Source organism: Muntiacus reevesi, chromosome 3, assembly GCF_963930625.1.
Source record: "Muntiacus reevesi chromosome 3, mMunRee1.1, whole genome shotgun sequence".
Taxonomy (NCBI): domain Eukaryota; kingdom Metazoa; phylum Chordata; class Mammalia; order Artiodactyla; family Cervidae; genus Muntiacus; species Muntiacus reevesi.
Genome location: NC_089251.1, coordinates 18,627,106 through 18,646,325, shown reverse-complemented (window position 1 = coordinate 18,646,325; position 19,220 = coordinate 18,627,106). Strand labels below are relative to the sequence as shown.

At 51.5% G+C, this 19,220-nt stretch overlaps 1 protein-coding gene across 1 annotated transcript; it reads left to right on the top strand.

Annotated features, from left to right (window-relative positions):
* Window positions 1–829: 829 nt before the first annotated feature.
* On the top strand, window positions 830–18,884 carry CYS1 (cystin 1). Its single transcript, XM_065928583.1, has 3 exons — window positions 830–1,175; window positions 13,501–13,553; window positions 16,786–18,884. The coding sequence occupies exons 1-3, from the start codon at window positions 855–857 to the stop codon at window positions 16,889–16,891; spliced, it is 480 nt and encodes a 159-aa protein (XP_065784655.1). The 5' UTR covers window positions 830–854; the 3' UTR covers window positions 16,892–18,884.
* The last annotated feature ends 336 nt before the right edge of the window (window positions 18,885–19,220 follow it).

The window sequence follows — 19,220 nt, the reverse complement described above, 5'->3', positions numbered from 1 at the left end:
TTGGCCTCTGCAGTGCTTTCCAAAAGGGAACGAAAAAGGCGGCCGAGTTCGCCGGAACGCCGGTAGGAGCCCCAGGGTGATCAGTTCTTAACTGGTTGCGGGGACTAGGCGGGTCTCTAGTCCCCAGGAGCCAGGGACTGGAGGGCAGGCCCCCGCAAGGAAGCGCAGGACCCAACGTGGGGAGGGGCGAGGAGGAAGGAGTCGGAGGAGGAGAGGACGCCGCGCACCAGTGCCCTCGTCCCCCAGCCAGTGCCCCCAGACCCGGCGCTCGCTCCCAGCCCCCGGCCGCCGGCTCCCCCAGAGTGCACACCACCCCGGGTCTCGGCCCCCACCACCAGGCCCAGGCCAGCATCCCGCTCTCAGCCGCCTCTTCGCCGCGGGATCTCGTCCCCAGCCCGGCCCCTCCTCCCGCCCCCGGCCCGGCTCAGCACCCCGGCCCCAGTCGCGCCCACTCGCACGTTCCCCCCGGTCCCGGGCTCTGGTTGCCCCGCCGCGACACCAGGCCCCGCTCTCCCCGCACCGGCGGCTTCGCCCCGCCCCCGGCCCGGCTCGCATCTCCGCCCCCAACCGCGTCCCAGACCCGGGATCACCTCCACCCCCAGAGCCCCGGCCCGGCGCGCCCCCCGCACCTCCCCGCCCCCGGTCCGGCTCGCATCCCCGCCCCCAATCGCGTCCCAGACCCGGGATCACCTCCATCCCCCACTCCCGGTCCAGCGCGCCCCCTCTCCTCTCCCCCGGCCGTCCCGCTCCCAATTGCGTTCCGGGCCCGGGATCTCCTCCCCCCCGCCCCCGGCCGGGCGGCGCGCCCCCGGGCCTCCTCCCGCCCCGCCGCCGGTCCGCTCCGCCCGCGCGCCATGGGCAGCGGCAGCAGCCGGAGCGGCCGCGCCCTGCGGCGTCTGCGCAGCCCCGACAGCCGGCCGGCGGGGCCCGGCGGGGCAGTCCCGGAGGGCGGGACGGGGCCGCCGGTCTCTGCGCCGGCGGTGGCAGCGGCCGGGGAGGAGGCCCCGGAGGCGGCAGCCGGCACCGATCCCGGCCCCGCGGCGCCCCCCGACGGCGGGGACGAGACCCTGCGTCTGCTGGACCAGCTGTTGGCCGAGTCGGCGGGCTGGGGCCCCGCAGAGCTGCCCTCGCGGGGCCCAGCGGGGCCCAGACCTGCAGCCGGCGCCGGGAGCCCGGTGAGTGTGGGGGCCGCGGCGTCCGTTCCCGCCCGGGGGGGGGCCCCCTTCGGCCCGCACCCCGCGCCCTGTCCCCCAGCCCCTGGCGCCGTCCCGCCTTGCGCTCCCTGCTCGCCCCCCTTTACTCCCACCGCCCCCGGTCCCTGCCAGACTCCCTGGGGTTGTGCGGCGCCCTGTCCCCGCTGCCCTGTGTCACCCACCGTCTGGCCGTCCCCGAATCCCAACGGGGCCTCTTGCTGATCGCACGGCCTCTCCTTCCCAAACATCCCCTCTGAGTCCCTCTGCCTCCTCTGGGTGCTGGTTTAACTGCCTCCACCTTGGGGGTTGACAGGGAGCGGGACAGGAACCCAGACATCACCCAGACATCCCTTAGCAGAAAAGCATCTCCTGGGCTTTTTCTTCTGGCCAGAGGTGACCTTTTGTTGTTGTTGTTGTTGTTGTTTAAACTGTGGCTCCTTCCAGCCTAGGTAGGAGCTGGCCAGGGGGCTGCTTGTCTCTTCAGTACCTCCCTCCTCAGTCAGCCTCCAGGGCACTGTCAGAGAAGGATCCTAGGAAGTGGGACCAGGAGCCAAATAGTGGTAGCAAAACCCCGCACCCGACAGGCGCATCAGGATCTTTGCCACTTTGCAGTTGTCAAGCAACTCGCACCCTGCTGGCTATTTTAAGATGCTGTGCAATTTCTTTTTGGCTTCCCTCTTCTTTCTTCCAGAACACTTGTAATAACATCCCTGCTGTTCTAGAAAAAAGACAATACAAATGAACACTCTCTTTTGGCAATAGTCACCACTCCCACAGAACTGAATGAAGGAGACCGGTATAGTATCAGCTCTCCGGCTTGAGGAGGATGTACAAGTCGGCCCCCTGCCCTGGAGTCCCACAGGCTCTGCTTAAGACTGTTGGGGATGGAAGGGAAGTATCTTGGGGGCAGCCACCAAGCAGGAGAAAGTGGGAAGCTCCTCCACAAGGTGGAGGTGGGGAGAGGTGGAAAGGACCGAGCCAACCTGGACGGTGCAGGGTCTTCCTCCCCTGATCCCGTCCTGCCCAAGCCCTGCTACCCTCCCAGAGTGAGCTGCAGCAAGAGGGACCGAATTATATAACAAGATTCCTTTAGGATTACATCAGTGTTCCGTTATATAACCCTCAAAAGGGATAAACGGTTGAGAAATTCGGGGGAAATTCTGAGGTGGCATGGAAGCAATCTTTGTGTTCAATTTTCAAGTACTTTGAAAGTTTCAGAAGTGAAAATGAAAAGAGAATTAGAGTTTCCCATCCCACCCCCTGTCCCACCTTCATTGGCTGAGTATCATAACAACTCCTAGGGTGCTGGGGCTGCCTTATTCACCCTTTAAGTCACTTCTCAGGTATTCTTTGAGCATCTGCTGTGTGCAGGGCATCACTCTGGGTGCTAGAGATGAACACAGATGGCACACAGTCTTTGCCCTAAAGAAGTTCACAGTGTAATGGGCGAGAGAGATCCACAAACAGAGTGGAACACCAGTGGGCCGTCTGTCTAGAGAGTCCCCTGGAGAAGTCACATCAGCATCCCAGCAGGACAGGGCTTGACCTGGATCTGGAAGGATCTATGGCACTAGCTGGGCAAATAAGCAGTGAAGAGCATTTGGGCAAAGAGAATCCTGAGTACAAGGGCAATGGTGGTCGGGGCACGTGGTACCCAGGGTGTGGGTACTAACAGTGGAGTTGAAGAGGGTGGGAAGGATGAATGCCGGGCTATAGACATGTCATGCTAGAAGTGTTCCGGACTGAGGAGTTTGGACTTGATCATAAAATCCTTGGGTATTTTGAAGGGCTAAGAAGAGTGGTATTTTGTGTCTTAGGAAGGTTAGGCCAATAGCCATGGGGTGGACAAACTGGGCCCAGTAAGACAAGGGACAAGATGGCTAACGGGACTGCTGCAGCGGTCCACAGGAGCAGGTCCTGAGTGAAGCAGGGCAGATAGAGGGCTGAAAGGGAGATGGATTCAAGAGACATTAGGAGGTGAAGTCCCCAGCCATGTTGCTCTTTTGTGTGTGGATAGTATGTATCTTCTGTGCCGTGGATATTTCTTGAATAAATCCTGGAGTCCTAGGTTACTATAGCTGAATGGATGCTCCCGAGTCTTATTCATTCTTTTCAGTTCTGGGGAGACTGAGTAAAAAGGCTGAAGGTGCTTCATGTCCTGGCTCTAGAGGTCTCAGGTAGAAAGTTAACTACCTGTATGGCCAAGTGTGGGGGCTTCCCAGGTGGCGTTAGTGGTCAAGAACCCTCCTGCCAATGCAGGAGACATAAGAGACTCAGGTTTGATCCCCGGGTCAGAAAGATACCCTGGAGAAGGAAATGGCAACCCACTGCAGTATTCTCACCTGGAGGGTCCCACGGACAGAGGAGCGTGGTGGGCTGCAGTCCATGGGGTTGGAAAGAGTTGGACACAAATGAAGTGACTTAGCATGCACACATGCATATATGGCCAGGTGTGGAGCCTTAGCCTTTCTGCTTTATAGTTTATGCCCTTTAATTGGGTCTCTGGCAACTGCACATTTTCTAAGACTCTGAGTTATTAATAAATAGGTAAATAATACTTTCTCTGTTTTATAAACAAAGCCATTTCAGTCCCAGAGAATCATCATGTTCCCAAAACCACAGTGCCAGTAAGTGGAGGGAGCAGAGTTTGTAGCAAGTTTGCTGGGCTCCATCAACAGACAACCTGGAACGCCCCATGCCTTTTTCGTTTTCCAGGTATCTAGCACTTCCGATGCTCTACTTACAGCGACTCTAATGCCTGGCCCATTTTTCTTTACCAGATGACTTTTTTTTTAAACATTCAGTAATCCCAAGTGTTCCTCAAGCAATCTCATCAGAACCTTTATTTTGTCTGATAAAGGTACTCCACCTTGCCCTCATAATATGCCCTGAATGTCATTTTTGGCAGCCTCCTTGTTCATTCAGATGTTTATGTGCTTAGGGGTCATACCATTTTTACTAAAAGTTGTGAGGCTCCCAATTATTTACTTAATACATCTGTCACCAGCGTCCTTTTCTTTGAGCGTTTTCATGAGCCTGTGCGTGTAAGCATATTGCTGGTCATCCAGGGGCAGAGGCAGAAGAACAAAGAGAAAAAAGACCCAGAATGAGGTCTGGTCTGCGTCCTGTACCAGTTTTGATTTCTACTAAACAGAGAAAGTCTCTGCGGTTCACTTACAGTTGTTCAGAAACTGTTCATATGTTGTAATACAGCCACTATTTACTGGGGCTATTCAGAGAGCCCGCTCCTAACATCCAGTGTTTTACTTAATCCTTGTCAGAATAGGTCCTTGCCGAATTGCTGTCACTTTCCCCTAACTTCATGTCATAGGGGAGGGGAGAAGCCCCAGAGAGGCAGTTAACTTGGCCAAGGCCATGTAGTTGGAAAGAGTGAGTCCGAGTCTTTCTGAACACACTCTCTGCAGACCCCTAATTGTATATTAGAACTTTTTTCCAGCACTCAGGATCTTTAGTTGCAGCATGTGAACTCTTAGTTGCGGCACATAAGATCTAGTTCCCAAACCAAGGATGGAACCCGGGCCCCCTGCAATGAAAGCACAGTACTTAGCCACTGAACCACCAGGGAAGTTCAATTAGAGTTTTGACTGAGCCAATTTGCCATCAGGAGGGATTATCACTTGTTCCCCAACTCCTCTGGGGCTCAGTTTTTCTCTGAAATAAGTCTCCATTCCCTGGGTCTAGGAGCCTTCACCCATTTCCCTGACTGCATAAAATGTGTCCCAGTCACTGAATATGAGTCCAGCCCAGCAAAGGTTATGCTTACTTTTAAGTGTTTGTTTTTGAAGTTAGAATAGGTAATATACATGTGCGTGAGAAGAATTTTGTTCTTGATTGTTCTCTCCAATAAAAGAAAAAAAAATTTTAAATGACTTACTTATGAAAGGATTTCAATAAAGAGGTGAGCCCTATAATTAGCTTCATTTTACAATTGTAAAAGAATGTTTGCTCATTGTAGAAAAGTGAGAAAACTATGTATATATATATAATATATAAAGGAAATAAAGATTTCAGAATAGACTCTGCAGATATTACTGATAATATTTTGATGTAGTTCCTTCCAGTTTTCTCTGTCCCATTTCTCTGTCCCATCTTTTATGTCAGTAAGATCATAGTGTGTGTGTGCTCATTCCCTTAGGTGTATCTGACTCTTCGTAGCCCCATGGACTATAGCCCACAAAGCTCCTCTGTCCATGGAATTTTCCAGGCAAGAATACGGGAGTGGGTTGCCATGTCCCATACACATGTCAAAACCTATCAAACTGTATTATTTAAATGTCTACAGCTTGTCCCATGTTAATTATATATATTATTGATATGTGTACATATATGCATATAAAACTGTTAAAATCTAAGAGTTAAGAACAAGAGAAGCAGGATATAAAGGTGGTGGTTTAGTCACTCAATGGTGTCCTACTCTTTGCAACCCTGTGGACTGTAGCCTACAAGGCTCCTCTGTCCATGGAATTTCCACATATTGTTAAATAAAATATGCACTGGATTTCCTACAGATACTTCACTTTTTTTCCAAAACCCCTAGTTGTAAGAGTCAGGGGAGGCTTTAAGAAATCATCTTATTCATTTCTTCCACATATGCTTCCTGCTTCTCATTCTGCTGTGGTGTGATGTGGTGTGGTTCAGCCTCCCCAAGACCTGGAGTGATGACATATCACACGCTAGCACTGAGCTCAGTCTGGTTCCCATGGCCCTAGCCCAGGTGCCACAGCCTCCCTGGGGTGGGACAGAAGTCTGTCCTACTGACCAGGAGAGGCAGGCAGGCAGCTGGCTGGAGGCGGCAGCTTGCATCTGCACTCGGCCTGGAGCGGCCACCAGGGGCTGCTGTGTCTTTGCTCTTCATCCAAGCTCCTGCGAAGCTTCCACCAGCTGCATCTTCTGGGAGATCCAGGGTGGGTCAAGCTGGGAGGGTGTGTAACGCATTTTGCATCTGAGTCAAGTTACAGACAGATTAACAAGAGAAAGAACCACACGTGCAAACCACAAGCACAGAAAGAAACAGGTAAAAAAGTGAAAGAACAAAGCTGAACTGTCAGGAAAGTTATAAAAGAAAGAGTATGGTCTTCCGTTTGAGTGCAGCTTCAGGGTGTCCAGTCCTCGTACACAATAGACCTCATACGCCATTGCCATCTTGGTTGGCCAGCAGCATATCCTCTTTAGTACTGAGTAGAACAGCTCAGAGAAGTGGAAACAGGCTGATTATGCAAATGTTTGATTCCAATCTGAGCAGTCTTTCACTCAGTTGCCTTTTTTTTTTTTTTTGCTGCACTAGTAGCTTATGGGATCTTAGTTGCCCAACCAGGGATTGAACCCAGGCCCTCATCAGTGAAAGCGTGGAGTTCTAACCACTGAACCACCAGGGAAGTCCCTCATCTGTCCTCTTGAGGGCAGAAACTATATCTGAACAACCCTTACAAAATCTGGTGATGAAAAGGAAAGCCCCATCTGGTGATGACAAAAGCTGGTTCCAGCAGAAATGGTCAAGAAAGAACTAGGGTCCCTACTGGATGACTTCATGAAAAAGATCGCTGAAGAATGGTTGGGTAAAAAGTATTACTTTTCTTCTGTGTTGTCCCTGAGACTATAACTAAGCTCAGAGACTGAAAACTGCAGGGAGACAGATTGGTGTCAGTAAAAGAGAGCTTTCTTATATGCCTGAGAGAACTGAAGGTAGGATCTCAAAGAGGCTTCATATTCATAAGAGCATTATTCACAATAACCAAAAAGTAGAAGCCACCCAATTGTCCCTTGACGGATGAATGGATAAACAAAACATGGTATATACGTACAGGGGAATATTACTCCACCCTAAAAAGGAAGTAAGTCCTGGCATAGGCTACAACATGGATGAACCTTGAGGACATTATGCTAAGTGAAATGAGCCAGTCACCAGATGACAAATATTGCATGTTTCCACTCAGGTCGGGTGTCCAGAGGAGTCACACTTGTAGGACAGAAAGCAGGATGGTGATTGCTGGGGGTTGGGGGATGAGAGTTGTTTAGTGGGGACAGGTTTCAGTTTTGCAAGATGAAAAGTTTGGGAGGTTGGTTGTAAAACAATCTAAATGCACCTAGTACTGAAACGTACACTTAAAAATGGTTAAGATGGTACATTTTAGGTTCTGTGTATTGCACCGCAATTAATTTTTTTATTAAAAATAAATTTAAAAGAATTTTCAGATAGTCTGAGCTGCCCAAATTGAAATGGGCTGTTTCAGGAGGCAGAGGAGGTGAGCAAGTGTGTGTGTGTGCAAGTGTGTGTGCATGCACGTGATCTCCTCTGCTTGCTCTCGTATTCATCACCCCCTCTTCCCACTGTGAATTCCTTGCTAATAGGAGAGACATCTCCTCTTCATCTTTGCACTCCCCAGAGGCACGGTGAATTTTCAAAGGACTCTTTGGGGAACACTGACTCCCCCTGGCAGATCTCCAGCATCCAGCAGCCCCCGCGGCCCCTCAGGTGTCCCTGAACCGAGTCCATGCACCTTTGCTGGGCAGCCCGACTCCACGTGGAGAGAACACCAGGCGGGCAGGGCAGGCTCTTCTAGCCAGGGCATGGGACGCCCGCAGTAGCGGGTTGGCCACCGTGGACCACAACACAGGGCCTGTGTGGCCGGATATACCCAGGGTCAGCTCGCTTCTGCTCACCACCTCGGGTAACAGTTCCCAAGAAACACTAGTTTCTCAGGGAAGAAAGTGCTGTCCTGAACCTCTCAGGCCTCGAACACAAGATCTCTCCTGGGCTCTCCTCCTCTCATGCCTTCAGGTTCTCTTCTCGCTGGGCTGGGTCAGAGGCTACTCTGGGCTGGACACTGGGTCAGATGTTTGTCATGGTGTTTGCAGGTATTATACTAAGGATGAGACAGACAATCTGCCTTCTCTCTGTGACCCTCAAGGCTATGTACCTGTTACACAGATGAGTAAACTGAGGCTCACAGAGCCTCACAGTCCACCCAAAGGCACATCATGATTAAATGGCAAAAGTGGGCCTTGAACCCTTTTCTGCATTGTGCTATTTTTACTCTTATGCCAACTGCTATATAGACAAACCCAGGATTATGACTACCCATCAAAGTGACATTTAATCCGATTCAGGAACTATTTTATGTTTATTGTGTGCCCTGATTAGAGATCTGTAAACTTTAGGAGAAGTGATATTCTTGTTGGGGAGGATTAACTGATGCTAATGATAATGGCGCTGGGTTTTTCTCTAGTTGTATCCTCATGTTAGTTTTTCCTGCCCAGCTGTGGGCTGCTCTGGGCAAGGATATCATATCCTGTATGGGCAATAGAACCTGCGCCCAGCAGGGAGTTAATGAATGAAGACTTATTCACGGCCTTTGATGACTCCACGTATTTGCATATGCTCTTCCTCATCCAGGGTACCCTTCCCTTCCTTTCCATCTGGTAAACTCCTAATCTTTCAAAACTCCAGCTAAAATGTTATTCTTGCCACTCTTCTCGGAAGAGTTTTTCCCACTCAGAGTTGGTTTCCCCTCCTGTCGCAGAGTGTAGGCTTTCCCAGCACCTCCCAGCAGCTTATAACTTGGCTATAGAATGCATCATGTGGCATCACATCGCATCTTTATGAGACTCGCCCCATGCGCTATGGGCTTCTGGAAGACTGGGTTCTTGACAGCCACGGTCTGCACTAAGGATGCTGCTTGTGCCAAGGGGGATCTGTTGCACAAAGCAGGCTGACGTCTGGATGGGCCGTGGCCTTGCTCAGCCTCACGGGTCAAAGGCTGGAGTCCACAGTGCCGAGTGCCTTATGCTGGGGAACACGGTGAAGAAGCTTATTCAGACAAGCCCCTCTGCTGAAGACGGTTTAATATTCTGGGTATAGTTAATGTGGTAAGAATGTCTTTGAAGCATAAAGTGGCTCATGAGACAGTGAGGAATTACCAGCCCAGATCTAAGGAAGGCAGAATCCAGAGAGGCAGGTGACTGACCCATGGGGCTGTGCTTGCCTCAGGTGAGCGTGAGCTCTGGGGCTGACAGTATCCAACAGTAAAGGGGACAGAGTTTAGGGCCCAATGACAATAGAGACTAAGAGTAGACCCTTCGCTCGTACGTTCAGGACCCTCACGGGACTGCAAGGCAAGTGTCACAGCACAGAACAGTGCAGGAGGGTACAAAAGCCACAGTCTAGCTGTCCCTTAGGTCTGCAGCCCCAATTCCCATCACCTGGCTGGTCCGAAATACCTGAATCCACCCAGTGCAGTTCAGTTGCTCAGTCGTGTCTGACTCTTTGAGATCCCATGGACTGCAGCACACCAGGCCTCCCTGTCCATCACCAACTCCCAGAGTTTACTCAAACTCATGTCCTTTGAGTCGGTGATGCCATCCCACCATCTCATCCTCTGTCATCCCGTTCTCCTCCTGCCTTCAATCTTTCCCAGCATCAGGGTCTTTTCAAATGAGTCAGTTCTTTGCATCAGGTAGCCAAAGTACTGGAGCTTCAGCTTAAGCATCAGTCCTTCCAATGAATATTCAGAACTGATTTCCTTTAGAACCGGCTGGTTGGATCTCCTTGCAGTCCAAGGAACTCTGAAGAGTCTTCTCCAACACCACATTTCAGAAGCATCAATTCTTCGGCACTCAGCTTTCTTTATAGTCCAAATCTCACATCCATCCATGACTACTGGAAAAACCATAGCTTTGACTAGACAGACCTTTGTTGGAAAGTAACATCTCTGCTTTTTAATATTCTGTCTAGGTTGGTCATAACTTTCCTTTCAAGGAGTAAACATCTTTTAATTTCATGGCTGCAGTCACCATCTGCAGTAATTTTGGAGCCCAAAAAGATAAAGTCTGTCACTGTTTCCACTGTTTCCCCATCTACTTGCCATGAAGTGATGAGACCAGATGCCATGATCTTAGTTTTCTTAATGTTGAGTTTTAAGCCAACTTTTTCACTCTCCTCTTTCACTTTCATCAAGAGGCTCTTTAGTTCTTCATTTTCTGCCACAAGGGTGGTATCATCTGCACATCTGAGGTTATTGATCTTTCTCTCTGCAATCTTTTTTTAAAATTTATTTGTTTTAATTGGAGGCTAATTAGTTTACAATATTGTGGTGGTTTTTGCCATACATTCACATGAATCAGCCATGGGTGTACATGTGTTCTCCATCCTGAACCCCACTCCCACCTCCCTCCCCATCCCATCCCTCAGGGTCATTCCAGTGCACCAGCCCTGAGCACCCTGTCTCATGCTTCGAACCTGGACTGGTGATCTATTTCACATATGAAAATATACATGTTTCAATGCTATTCTCAAATCATCCCACCCTCACCTTCTCCCAGCTTGCTGGATTTAATTTCAAGTGGGCCCAGGTTGAGAGTGCCCCCTAGTGCCTGAACAGAGCAAGTGTATGTCCTCCCCAGAGGAAGGCTTCTTCCTCTCAGGCCTCGGAGAACACCCACAAAGGATTTTCAAGGATAATGAGCATCAGACAAGAAAAAATAATCAACCACCCAGAGAGTTGTTCCTGGTGGCTCAGACGGTAGAGAATCTGCCTGAAATGTGGGAGACCCAGGCTCGATCCCTGGGTTGGGAAGATCCCCTGGAGAAGGGAATGGCAACCCACTCCAGTATTCTTTGCTGGAGAATTCCATGGACAAAGGAGTCTGGCGGGCTACAGTCCGTGGGGTTGCCAAGAGTCAGCGATGACTGAGCAACTAACACTTTCAGAGAGCCAAGTGAAAATCAGAAGAAACAAAAACAACAAAAATAGACTCTTGAGGGCCTCAGTTATTTATTTGGATTACCAAAGATTATTGGCCAACAAAGGTCTGTATAGTCAAGCTATGATTTTTCCAGTAGTTGTGTACGGATGTGAGCATTGGACCATAATGAAGTCTGAGTGCCAAAGCAATGATGTTTTCAAACTGTGGTGTTGGAGAAGACTCTAGAGAGTCCCTTGGACTGCAGGGAGACCAAACTAGTAAATTCTACAGGAAATCAACCCTGAATATTCATTGGAAGGGCTGATGCTGAAGCTGAAGCTCCAGTACTTTGGCCACCTGATGTGAAGAACTGACTCATTTGAAAAAACCCTGATGCTGTGAACGATTGAAGGCGGGAGGAGAAGGGGACGACAGAGGATGAGATGGTTGGATGGCATCACCAACTCAATGGACATGATTTTGAGCAAACTCGGGGAGATGGTGATGGACGGGGAAGCCTGGCAAGCTGCGGTCCATAGTGTCAAAAAGATTCGGACACAACTGAGTGACTGAACAAAAATAGCAATGTTAAACAATCCACCTGCACTGCAGGGGATGCAGGAGACACAGGTGCCATCCCTGGGATGGGAAGATCCCCTGAGGAGGGCATGACAACCCACTCCAGTATTCTTGCCTGGAGAATCCCGTGGATAGTGGAGCCTGGCGGGCTGCAGTCTGTGGGGTTGCAAAAGAGTCAGACACGATTGAAGCGACTGAGCACACATGCATGATTTGTGAAGAAGGACCTATAGAAAGTGAGCTAGCATATTTGAAAAACAACCGAATAGAGCTTGTAGAAATAAAAAATACAATAAACAAAATTAAAGATTCTGATGGTTTGGGTGAACAGGAAATTAGAGATTTAGAGAAGATCAGTGCCCTGGAAGACAAAGCTGAAGAAATGACCAGCACAGAGAGACCGGGATCTGATGAAAGACAGCTTGAGGAAAAGCCACAGCAAAACTAATACTACATTTGAAATAATTAAATATTTCCCTTTCACTACAGGAACAAGGCAGAGATGCCTATTATCATGACTTCTTTTCAAGGTAGTACTGGATGTCCTAGCCAGTGCAGGAAGGCTAGGGGGAAAATATGTAAGGATCAGAAAGGAAAAAAACTGAATGGTCATTATTCCCACATAATGTGAATGGAAGAAATTAAGTCCAAAAGAATCTACAAATAAATTATTAGGGTTAATTAAGAGAGCTTAGTAAAACTGCTGAACACAAAATGTATGTGTTTCAATCGTATCTCTGCACAAACAAGCAGGTAGAAGATAAAATTTTATTTGAGAACAGATATTATCAAGTATCTAGAAGCTGCTTTAAAAAGAGGTGTCTATGACTTCTTCAGGGAAAATGATTAAGACTTCTTAAAAGACATTAAAGAAATCCTAAATAAATGGAGAGATGTTCCCTGTTTATAAACTGGAAGGCTTGTTATTATAGAGATTATGACACGGGGAAGGGGGAAGGAGAGGGCAGGGTGAATTGAGAGAGTGACATTGATATATATACACCGTGTGCCTCTGGGCTTAGTCGCTCAGTCGTGTCCGCCTCTTTGCGACCCCATGGACTGTAGCCCGCTAGGCTCCTCTGTGCATGGGACTCTCCAGGAAAGAATACTGCAGTGGGCTGCCATGCCTTCCTCCAGGGGATCTTCCCAACCCACGGATCGCACCCAGGTTTCCCGAGTTGCAGGCAGATTCTTTGCCATCTGAGCCACCAGGGAAGCCCATATCTATACACTACCATGTATAAAACAGATGGCTCGTGGGAGGCTGCTGTATAGAACAGGGAGCTCAGCTCGGTGCTCTGTGATGTCAGAGAGGGGGGGTGGGGGGGGAGGGAGGCTCAAGAGGCAGAGAATATATGTATACTTATAGCGAATTCGCTTCATTGTACAGCAGAATCCGACACCACGCTACAAAGCAATTATACTCCAATTTTTTAAAAAAGATATCAAGTCTGTCTGGAATGATTTGCATATTGATTCAACCCCAACAAAACCCCCAAGGGGGACAAGCTGACTACAGCACAGATGTTTGGAAGTGCGAAGAACCAGGACCAGTCCAGCTTAATCTGAAGCTGTGGTCATTGAGATGGGGCGGTGCTGGCAACAAGACAGGCATAGATCATTGGTAGAATTTGCAGACAGACGTGTGCGACGCCTGTGCACTCCTGACTCCGGACAGACAAGGTGTAGCAGAGCAGAAGGGCAGGCTGCCAGGCAAGGGCTTGGATGGAGGTCAGAACCTCCACTCCCAGAGTGAGAGGTGGGGGCTTGCTGGCCGGTAGCTCCCAGGGAGGGAGGAGCGGGGGGTCTCTTAGTGTGAGCTGTGTAGGTCACTCCCCTCAGCCTCAGCTTCCCACCTACAGAACAGGCAGTTGGAGCTAGACACCAGGGGAGACTTTCCACTTTCCAGCGCTCATTTATTAGCTGTGGGTTGAATGCAGTGGCTCTCTGTCAGCAGGAAGCCAGTGCAAAGGCAGGCTGCAACACCGACAACCTTCTGATGCCTCTTCGGTTTGTCCTTCTCAAGGTGTCCCCAAAGCAGAGCGCTGAAGACCACCCAGAGGGCAGCCATGTCTCTGAGTAAGTATGGGGCAGGGAGGTGCATCTCTGCAAGAAATCACAGCTCCCCTCCCCTGCCACCCCGCAGGCACCTGCATCTCTGCGCCTGCCCTCACTCATTCACTCGGAAACTGTGTGCAGTGCTCATCTGTGAATGAGGCGCCGTCCTGGCCTTCAGGACTTTCCAGCCTAGAGGGGTGACGGGTGGGTCCCCAGTAATCCTATTACATGTTAGCAGGAAAACACATTTAACCCCCCTGGAAAGTGTCAGCTGAGGACTCCAGGCTTCTGGTGTCAGCATGGCCCTGGGCTGTGTGAGGATTCCCAGGGCCCCCCAGAGCACCCTGCACCCGGAGGCTGGGCTGGGCTGAGCTGGGCCCCGGCCCATCTGCCCTTGCTTTCTCATCCCTAAGGAGTCACCGTGATGGCCCTTGTCCCTGGGACGCAGGGGATGGTGGTGCTCAAGACCATGGATGGGAGAAGCTGTGAAAACGCTCGCTCAACAGCTATTTTTATTACCAGTTCCAAATGGTTGCGGGGCCAGAACCTTGCTGGTTTCCCTTATTTAACAAACATTTGCAAAACCTTTCCCAGAAGAGTGGGGTCTCTTGAGATGGGCTCAAGGGAGGCCCAAGGGGGACAGAAGCAGCCGGAGGGCTCCTGGAGGAGCTGAGGCTTCAATGGCTTGGAGGACGAGTGGTTTCACCGAGGAGGATAGGAGCGCGCCAGGTGGCCGGAGCCACGAGCAAGGTGTGGAGGTGTGAACAGGACCCCGATCACAGGCTGGTGGCATTTGGAACAGAGTCTGGGGGAGAAGGAGGGCTGAAACCAAGAGCTGTGGGTGGCCTGGCCTGCAACAGCTTGGAGCGGGGTTGGGTTCCCAGCCAGAGATGGGCTGGGTCACGGCGTTGAGAGCACCAGTTCCTGACCACCAGACCAGCGGTCAGTGAACAAGGACCCTGGCCCTTCAGCTTTGCAGGAAAAAATATCCACAAAGATGGAAAGTAGTGAAGCAAGTCAAGTATTTATTAGCAGGGAAAAGAGTACAGTCCATGGATAGATACAGGCAGACTCAGTGGGATAGTCCCTGAGTTCCTGAGCGGTGCTCTCCTAGTAGTTTGAATTACTTTTATGGGATGGTGGTGGTGGTGGTTTAGTCGCTCAGTTGTGTCCGACTCTTTGCAACCCCGTGGACTGTAGCCCATTAGGTTCCTCTGTCCATGGGATTCTCCAGGCAAGAATACTGGAGTGAGTTGCCATTTCCTTCTCCACATAATAGTAGTAATAGTGTAGTGTTAGTCGCTTAGTCGCATCTGACTCTTTGCGACCCCTGGACTGCAGCCTGCCAGACTCCTCTGTCCATGGGACTCTCCAGGCAAGAATACTGGAGTGGATTGCCAATGTTTTCTCCACTTTTATGGGATATTTTCTTCCAATTTTCCTTTGGCCAATCATTCTGATTTGCCTGGTTCACAGTCCATATTTTGTATATTCAGGATCCTCCCATATGTGCACAGGTTTCTCTTAGCCAAGATGGATCCTACCAGAAAGGTGTCTGGGTAGAGCATCCCTTGACATTGCTCCTCTTTTGACCTCCAAGGAGCCTTTTCTATGCACGTATGGTTGGGGAGGTCTCCTGACTTTGGGAATGAGAAACATGTGGTTTGTGCAAGGTCCAGCCTCCCCTCTTAATTGCCCTGCTATTCTCATCTTGAAGTTTCAGAACATAGAGAATGTATCTCAATTGCTTTACCATGGGGAGGGGGCCCGTCTGTTTCCTGCCTCAGGGCCACTGCTGTCAAGTAGGAGGAGGCTGGGTGGGCACGGGGCCTCCATCGTGGCCCTGGAGGTGGAGCGGTGAGAGCCTGTACACTGACTCAGCCTCCCGCCAAGGCCAGAGCCTCCCTCGGCAGAGTGGAGCATCCCTACCCATCCTCCCTGGCAGCCCCCTGCCCCTCATGCGTTCTGCAGACAGCACCGGCCGCGCCTTGCACACCAGCTCCAGGGGGGCTCGGCCCCGTGGGCTCCCATACGGGACTGAGCGCCGGGTCCCACTGCAGTGACCAGGTACCAGCGGCCAGCTCTGCTCAGCTGACCCGGAAACCCGTGCCTATGACGATGCTGAGGACACGGGCCCAGCCTGGTGCCCACACTGCTCAGTCCCAGCTGCGTATTTTTACTGATTGTAAAGATAACTGGCAGTGAATTTCAGTTTTCATCAACCCAAGGATGTTAGGAGGATTAAATTCCACCTTGAAAGAATTAGCTATTTATTCTTATTTTGAAACAAATAGGTCCCTTCCCCTCACATGCACATTCCAGGATGTCCTTCACCAGGAGTACTTCATTCATTCATTCACTCCTCAATAGACTTCGGTGAGAGCGTGCTGAGTACCGCCCTAGGCCCTGGGCTCAGGGCTGGGTGATTCCCAGGCGGGTCCTGGCACAGCGACTGGAAGGGGAGAGTTTTGCTGGTGTGGTCAGGGCTGTGCCCTCGGGGAGCAGGCTCTGAAGCCACACAGGCCCTCCCCAGGGTCTGGACTGCCGGCCCCTTCCCTCCTCAGGGGAGTCTGGAGTCACAGCGAAGTCCAGAAAGCCGGAGAGGGCGTGGGCTGCAGGTCGAGGCTGGTGGGAACCAGAGTCCAAGCAGTGGGACGAGGAGCCGGGACTTGGTCACTTAATACACTGCCCAGTGGGTGGGGGGCCTGGTCACGATCCAGAGGACCCCGACACCGAATCCCATCCTCTAGGCGCAGCTCCTGCGAGAGCCCCTGAGGGTGCAGACACAAGGAGTGAGTCAGCCGATAGAGAATCTCGACACAGCTCACCTTTCTGAGGGCTCTGCAGGGTGCAAGATTCAGGGTCACATGCTGTCCACGCGTGGTCTCATTTATGCCTCAGAATGAACTTACGAATGCAGTTCCATTTTAGAGAAAACTGTCACTAAGCTAGTAAGTGGCGGAGCTGGGATGCAAACCAGGTCTTTCGACCCCCAGGTCCTCGCTCTGAAGCACTGCAGTCACTGGCTTCCTCACAGGGTAAGATCTTGGGTTACACAGCGGGAAATGAAACCGAAGAATGAGTCAGGAGCTGCTCATGGAAGAGGTTGAGGATGTGTCCCCAGGGCAGAGGTTTTTCGGTCTGAGTTTGAGGATGGATCAGAATTCCATCCATGGCAACTGCAGTTGTCCAGTAGAGATGTGGAGTTTGAAGGTAACATCTTGCTTTCCGTGTCTGTGTTTCTCACCCACAGGGCCCCAGGCAGCTGCCACAAGAAGCCCGAGAGGCAGTCAGCCATCACGTATGACTACTCCGAGGAGGAGCTGATGGCCAGCATCGAGCGGGAGTACTGCTGCTGAGGCCGGTGCAGCAGCAGCCTCACCGTCACCCAGCAACCAACCAATGTGCCATTCCTCCCAGACCCAGCCCCAGCTGACCGAAACTGGGCTGGGGGCGCACGTTTCCAAGATCTTTCACAACTGGCCTCTTCAAATCCACATTCAGACAGTTCTGAACATGGCTGGCTGCTGGCCATTGTGCTTGCTGGCAAGAGATGATCAGCCATGCAGACCCAGGCAGAAGGAAGGTGCGAGTGCCGGGGAGAACCATCTACAAGGGTCTCTTGAATCCTGAAACACTTTCCCTTTCTGATGCCTACTCGCCACGTGCGCCAAAGGAGGCTCATTAGCTGAGTGTGGCTCAGACCCAAGGCTACAGGGCCTCACACGCGTCCCACAGCGCCCTGGGGAGGTCTCCCACTGGAGGGCACATCCAGGAGGTATGCCTTGGCGAGCTGGAGGGAGTCACCCTCGGGTCTGCGAATGAGTCTCATGGAGATGTTGCAGATTCTGATTCCATGGGTCTGGGGCATGGCCTCTGAGTCTGCAGGTCTCAGCAGTTCCCAGGTGAGACCCAGGCTGCTGGGTCCCAGCTGCGCCCAGAGCGGCGGGGACTGAGCCCAAGCCTTCTGCCTGGCTGGATCTTCCTTCCCTGGTGCTGGAGGCCGCTCAGAGCCACAGCCCAGCCCCCTCCCCAGAGAGAGGCCCATGCACCTGCAGTGTGTGTGTGTTGCGGGGGGACCAGAGCCAGAGTCCCCAGTTCTGATCCTTGCCCTCGAACTAACCTGCAGTCACTTCCCTACTCTGGGCCTCGGGGTCCCTCTCTAGAAAGTGAGTCTGAGAGGTGTGCCCCCCACCCCCCTACTCTGACCATCTGGGATTACACATCCCAGGCGTCCTTGGTCTCCTTGTTCCCCTGGGGGCACGGGACTGCCTCCCCTGCTGGGGGTGAGCCCCAGTCCCACCTGCTCAGGGCCACCTGCTCTTCTACCTGGTAGAAGGAAGAAAATCACAGCAGTGAGGCCAGAAGAACCTTAGAACATCCCCAGTGGACAAATGAGGAAGCCAATGCCTTGTGAACCAGGGGGCCCTGGGGGAGACCCGCAGCCTGACTGGAAGGGAGGCCCCTGCTGTGGGCCCAGCGTGGCTGCTGTCTGAAAGTTCAGGGTAGCAGGTGGTTAAGAGCCCAGGAGGCAGGAGACCTGGGAGGCAGGCCCTCCAGAGCAGCTGGCCAGGACATGGGTAAAAAAAGAAGGGCACGTAGAGGGTACCTGTTGGCCTCCCGAAGCCAGAACGGGTTTCAGCTTGTCCAGTGTTCCCCACCCATGTACAGGTGATTCCTCCACAGCGTCACCTGCAAGAGCATCTCAGGGCCCGAGGAACGGCCACCTGGCACCATGCCCAGGCCACAGGCCTGCTGCCCAAATGGGCAAACAGGCATTTCCACAAACCTCTGTGACTTGGCAAGGGTGCCTTTGATCAAATGTTTCATGGCAGGGAGATTTTAAACTTCGAGGCTTTGATGGAACCATGGAGCCTTCCAGCAAATGCCCCAGAGGGTTGGCTCAGAACCTCCCCCAAACCAGAGCTATTTCTCATCCAAGCCCAAACCATTTGTTTTGATATGAAGATTAAACCTGTTATTATCATAATAATACAGATACTTCTTTTTGAAGTTAAAATTTTGTTTCTCCCTACTAGACGGATCAGGCCTTGACTTTAACAATTTAAATGTTTAGTTTTACATCATTCATTTGGTGAATTAATTCAGCCAGAAAGTTGACACCCTGTACTTTCCCATGGAAACCTCATAAAACCCTTCACAACACAAAAGCATTAAGAAAAAGAATTCCTCATGACATTTGATGTCACCAATGGGGTGGATACACTTCATCAAAGCTGAGAAGTCACAGCGGTCATTCTCAGGTCTTCGTATTTTTTTTGTTCCCCAATTCAGGAAAAAAATGTGTCTTCTGGATGGTGTTTGACAATAAAGTGGCGTGTCCCAGCTGTGTCCAGGGGAGGCAGGCCGATCACGCTTGGTGGTGGGGAATCGGGTGCCAGCCTGGTAGCAAGTGCTTCTTGCACTAGGCATGTGGACAGGGCCGCTTGGGTGCCCCGCGCTGCTCCGGGCTTTCTCTTGGTTGCTCGGTGTTGCCTCTGAGCTGCAGCTTTCTGCTCTGGAGCTGAGTGTGGGATCTTCTCATGGACACAGGGAATGTGGCTGAAACAGAGGCAAGAAGAAAAACGTCTCTGTGTTGAAAGTGACAATGACACTTTGATGTCCGGAAAAGTCTCAGTGCCACAGACGTGCCTCCTGCTTTGTGTGGTGGCGGGTTCCTCTAAGAGG

Coding starts and splice junctions, on each gene's coding strand:
- CYS1 (XM_065928583.1), top strand. CDS start 855: ATGGGCAGCGGCAGCAGCCGGAGCGGCCGCGCCCTGCGGCGTCTGCGC. Junction 1,176..13,500: donor CAGCCGGCGCCGGGAGCCCG/GTGAGTGTGGGG, acceptor GTCCTTCTCAAG/GTGTCCCCAAAGCAGAGCGC. Junction 13,554..16,785: donor GAGGGCAGCCATGTCTCTGA/GTAAGTATGGGG, acceptor TCTCACCCACAG/GGCCCCAGGCAGCTGCCACA.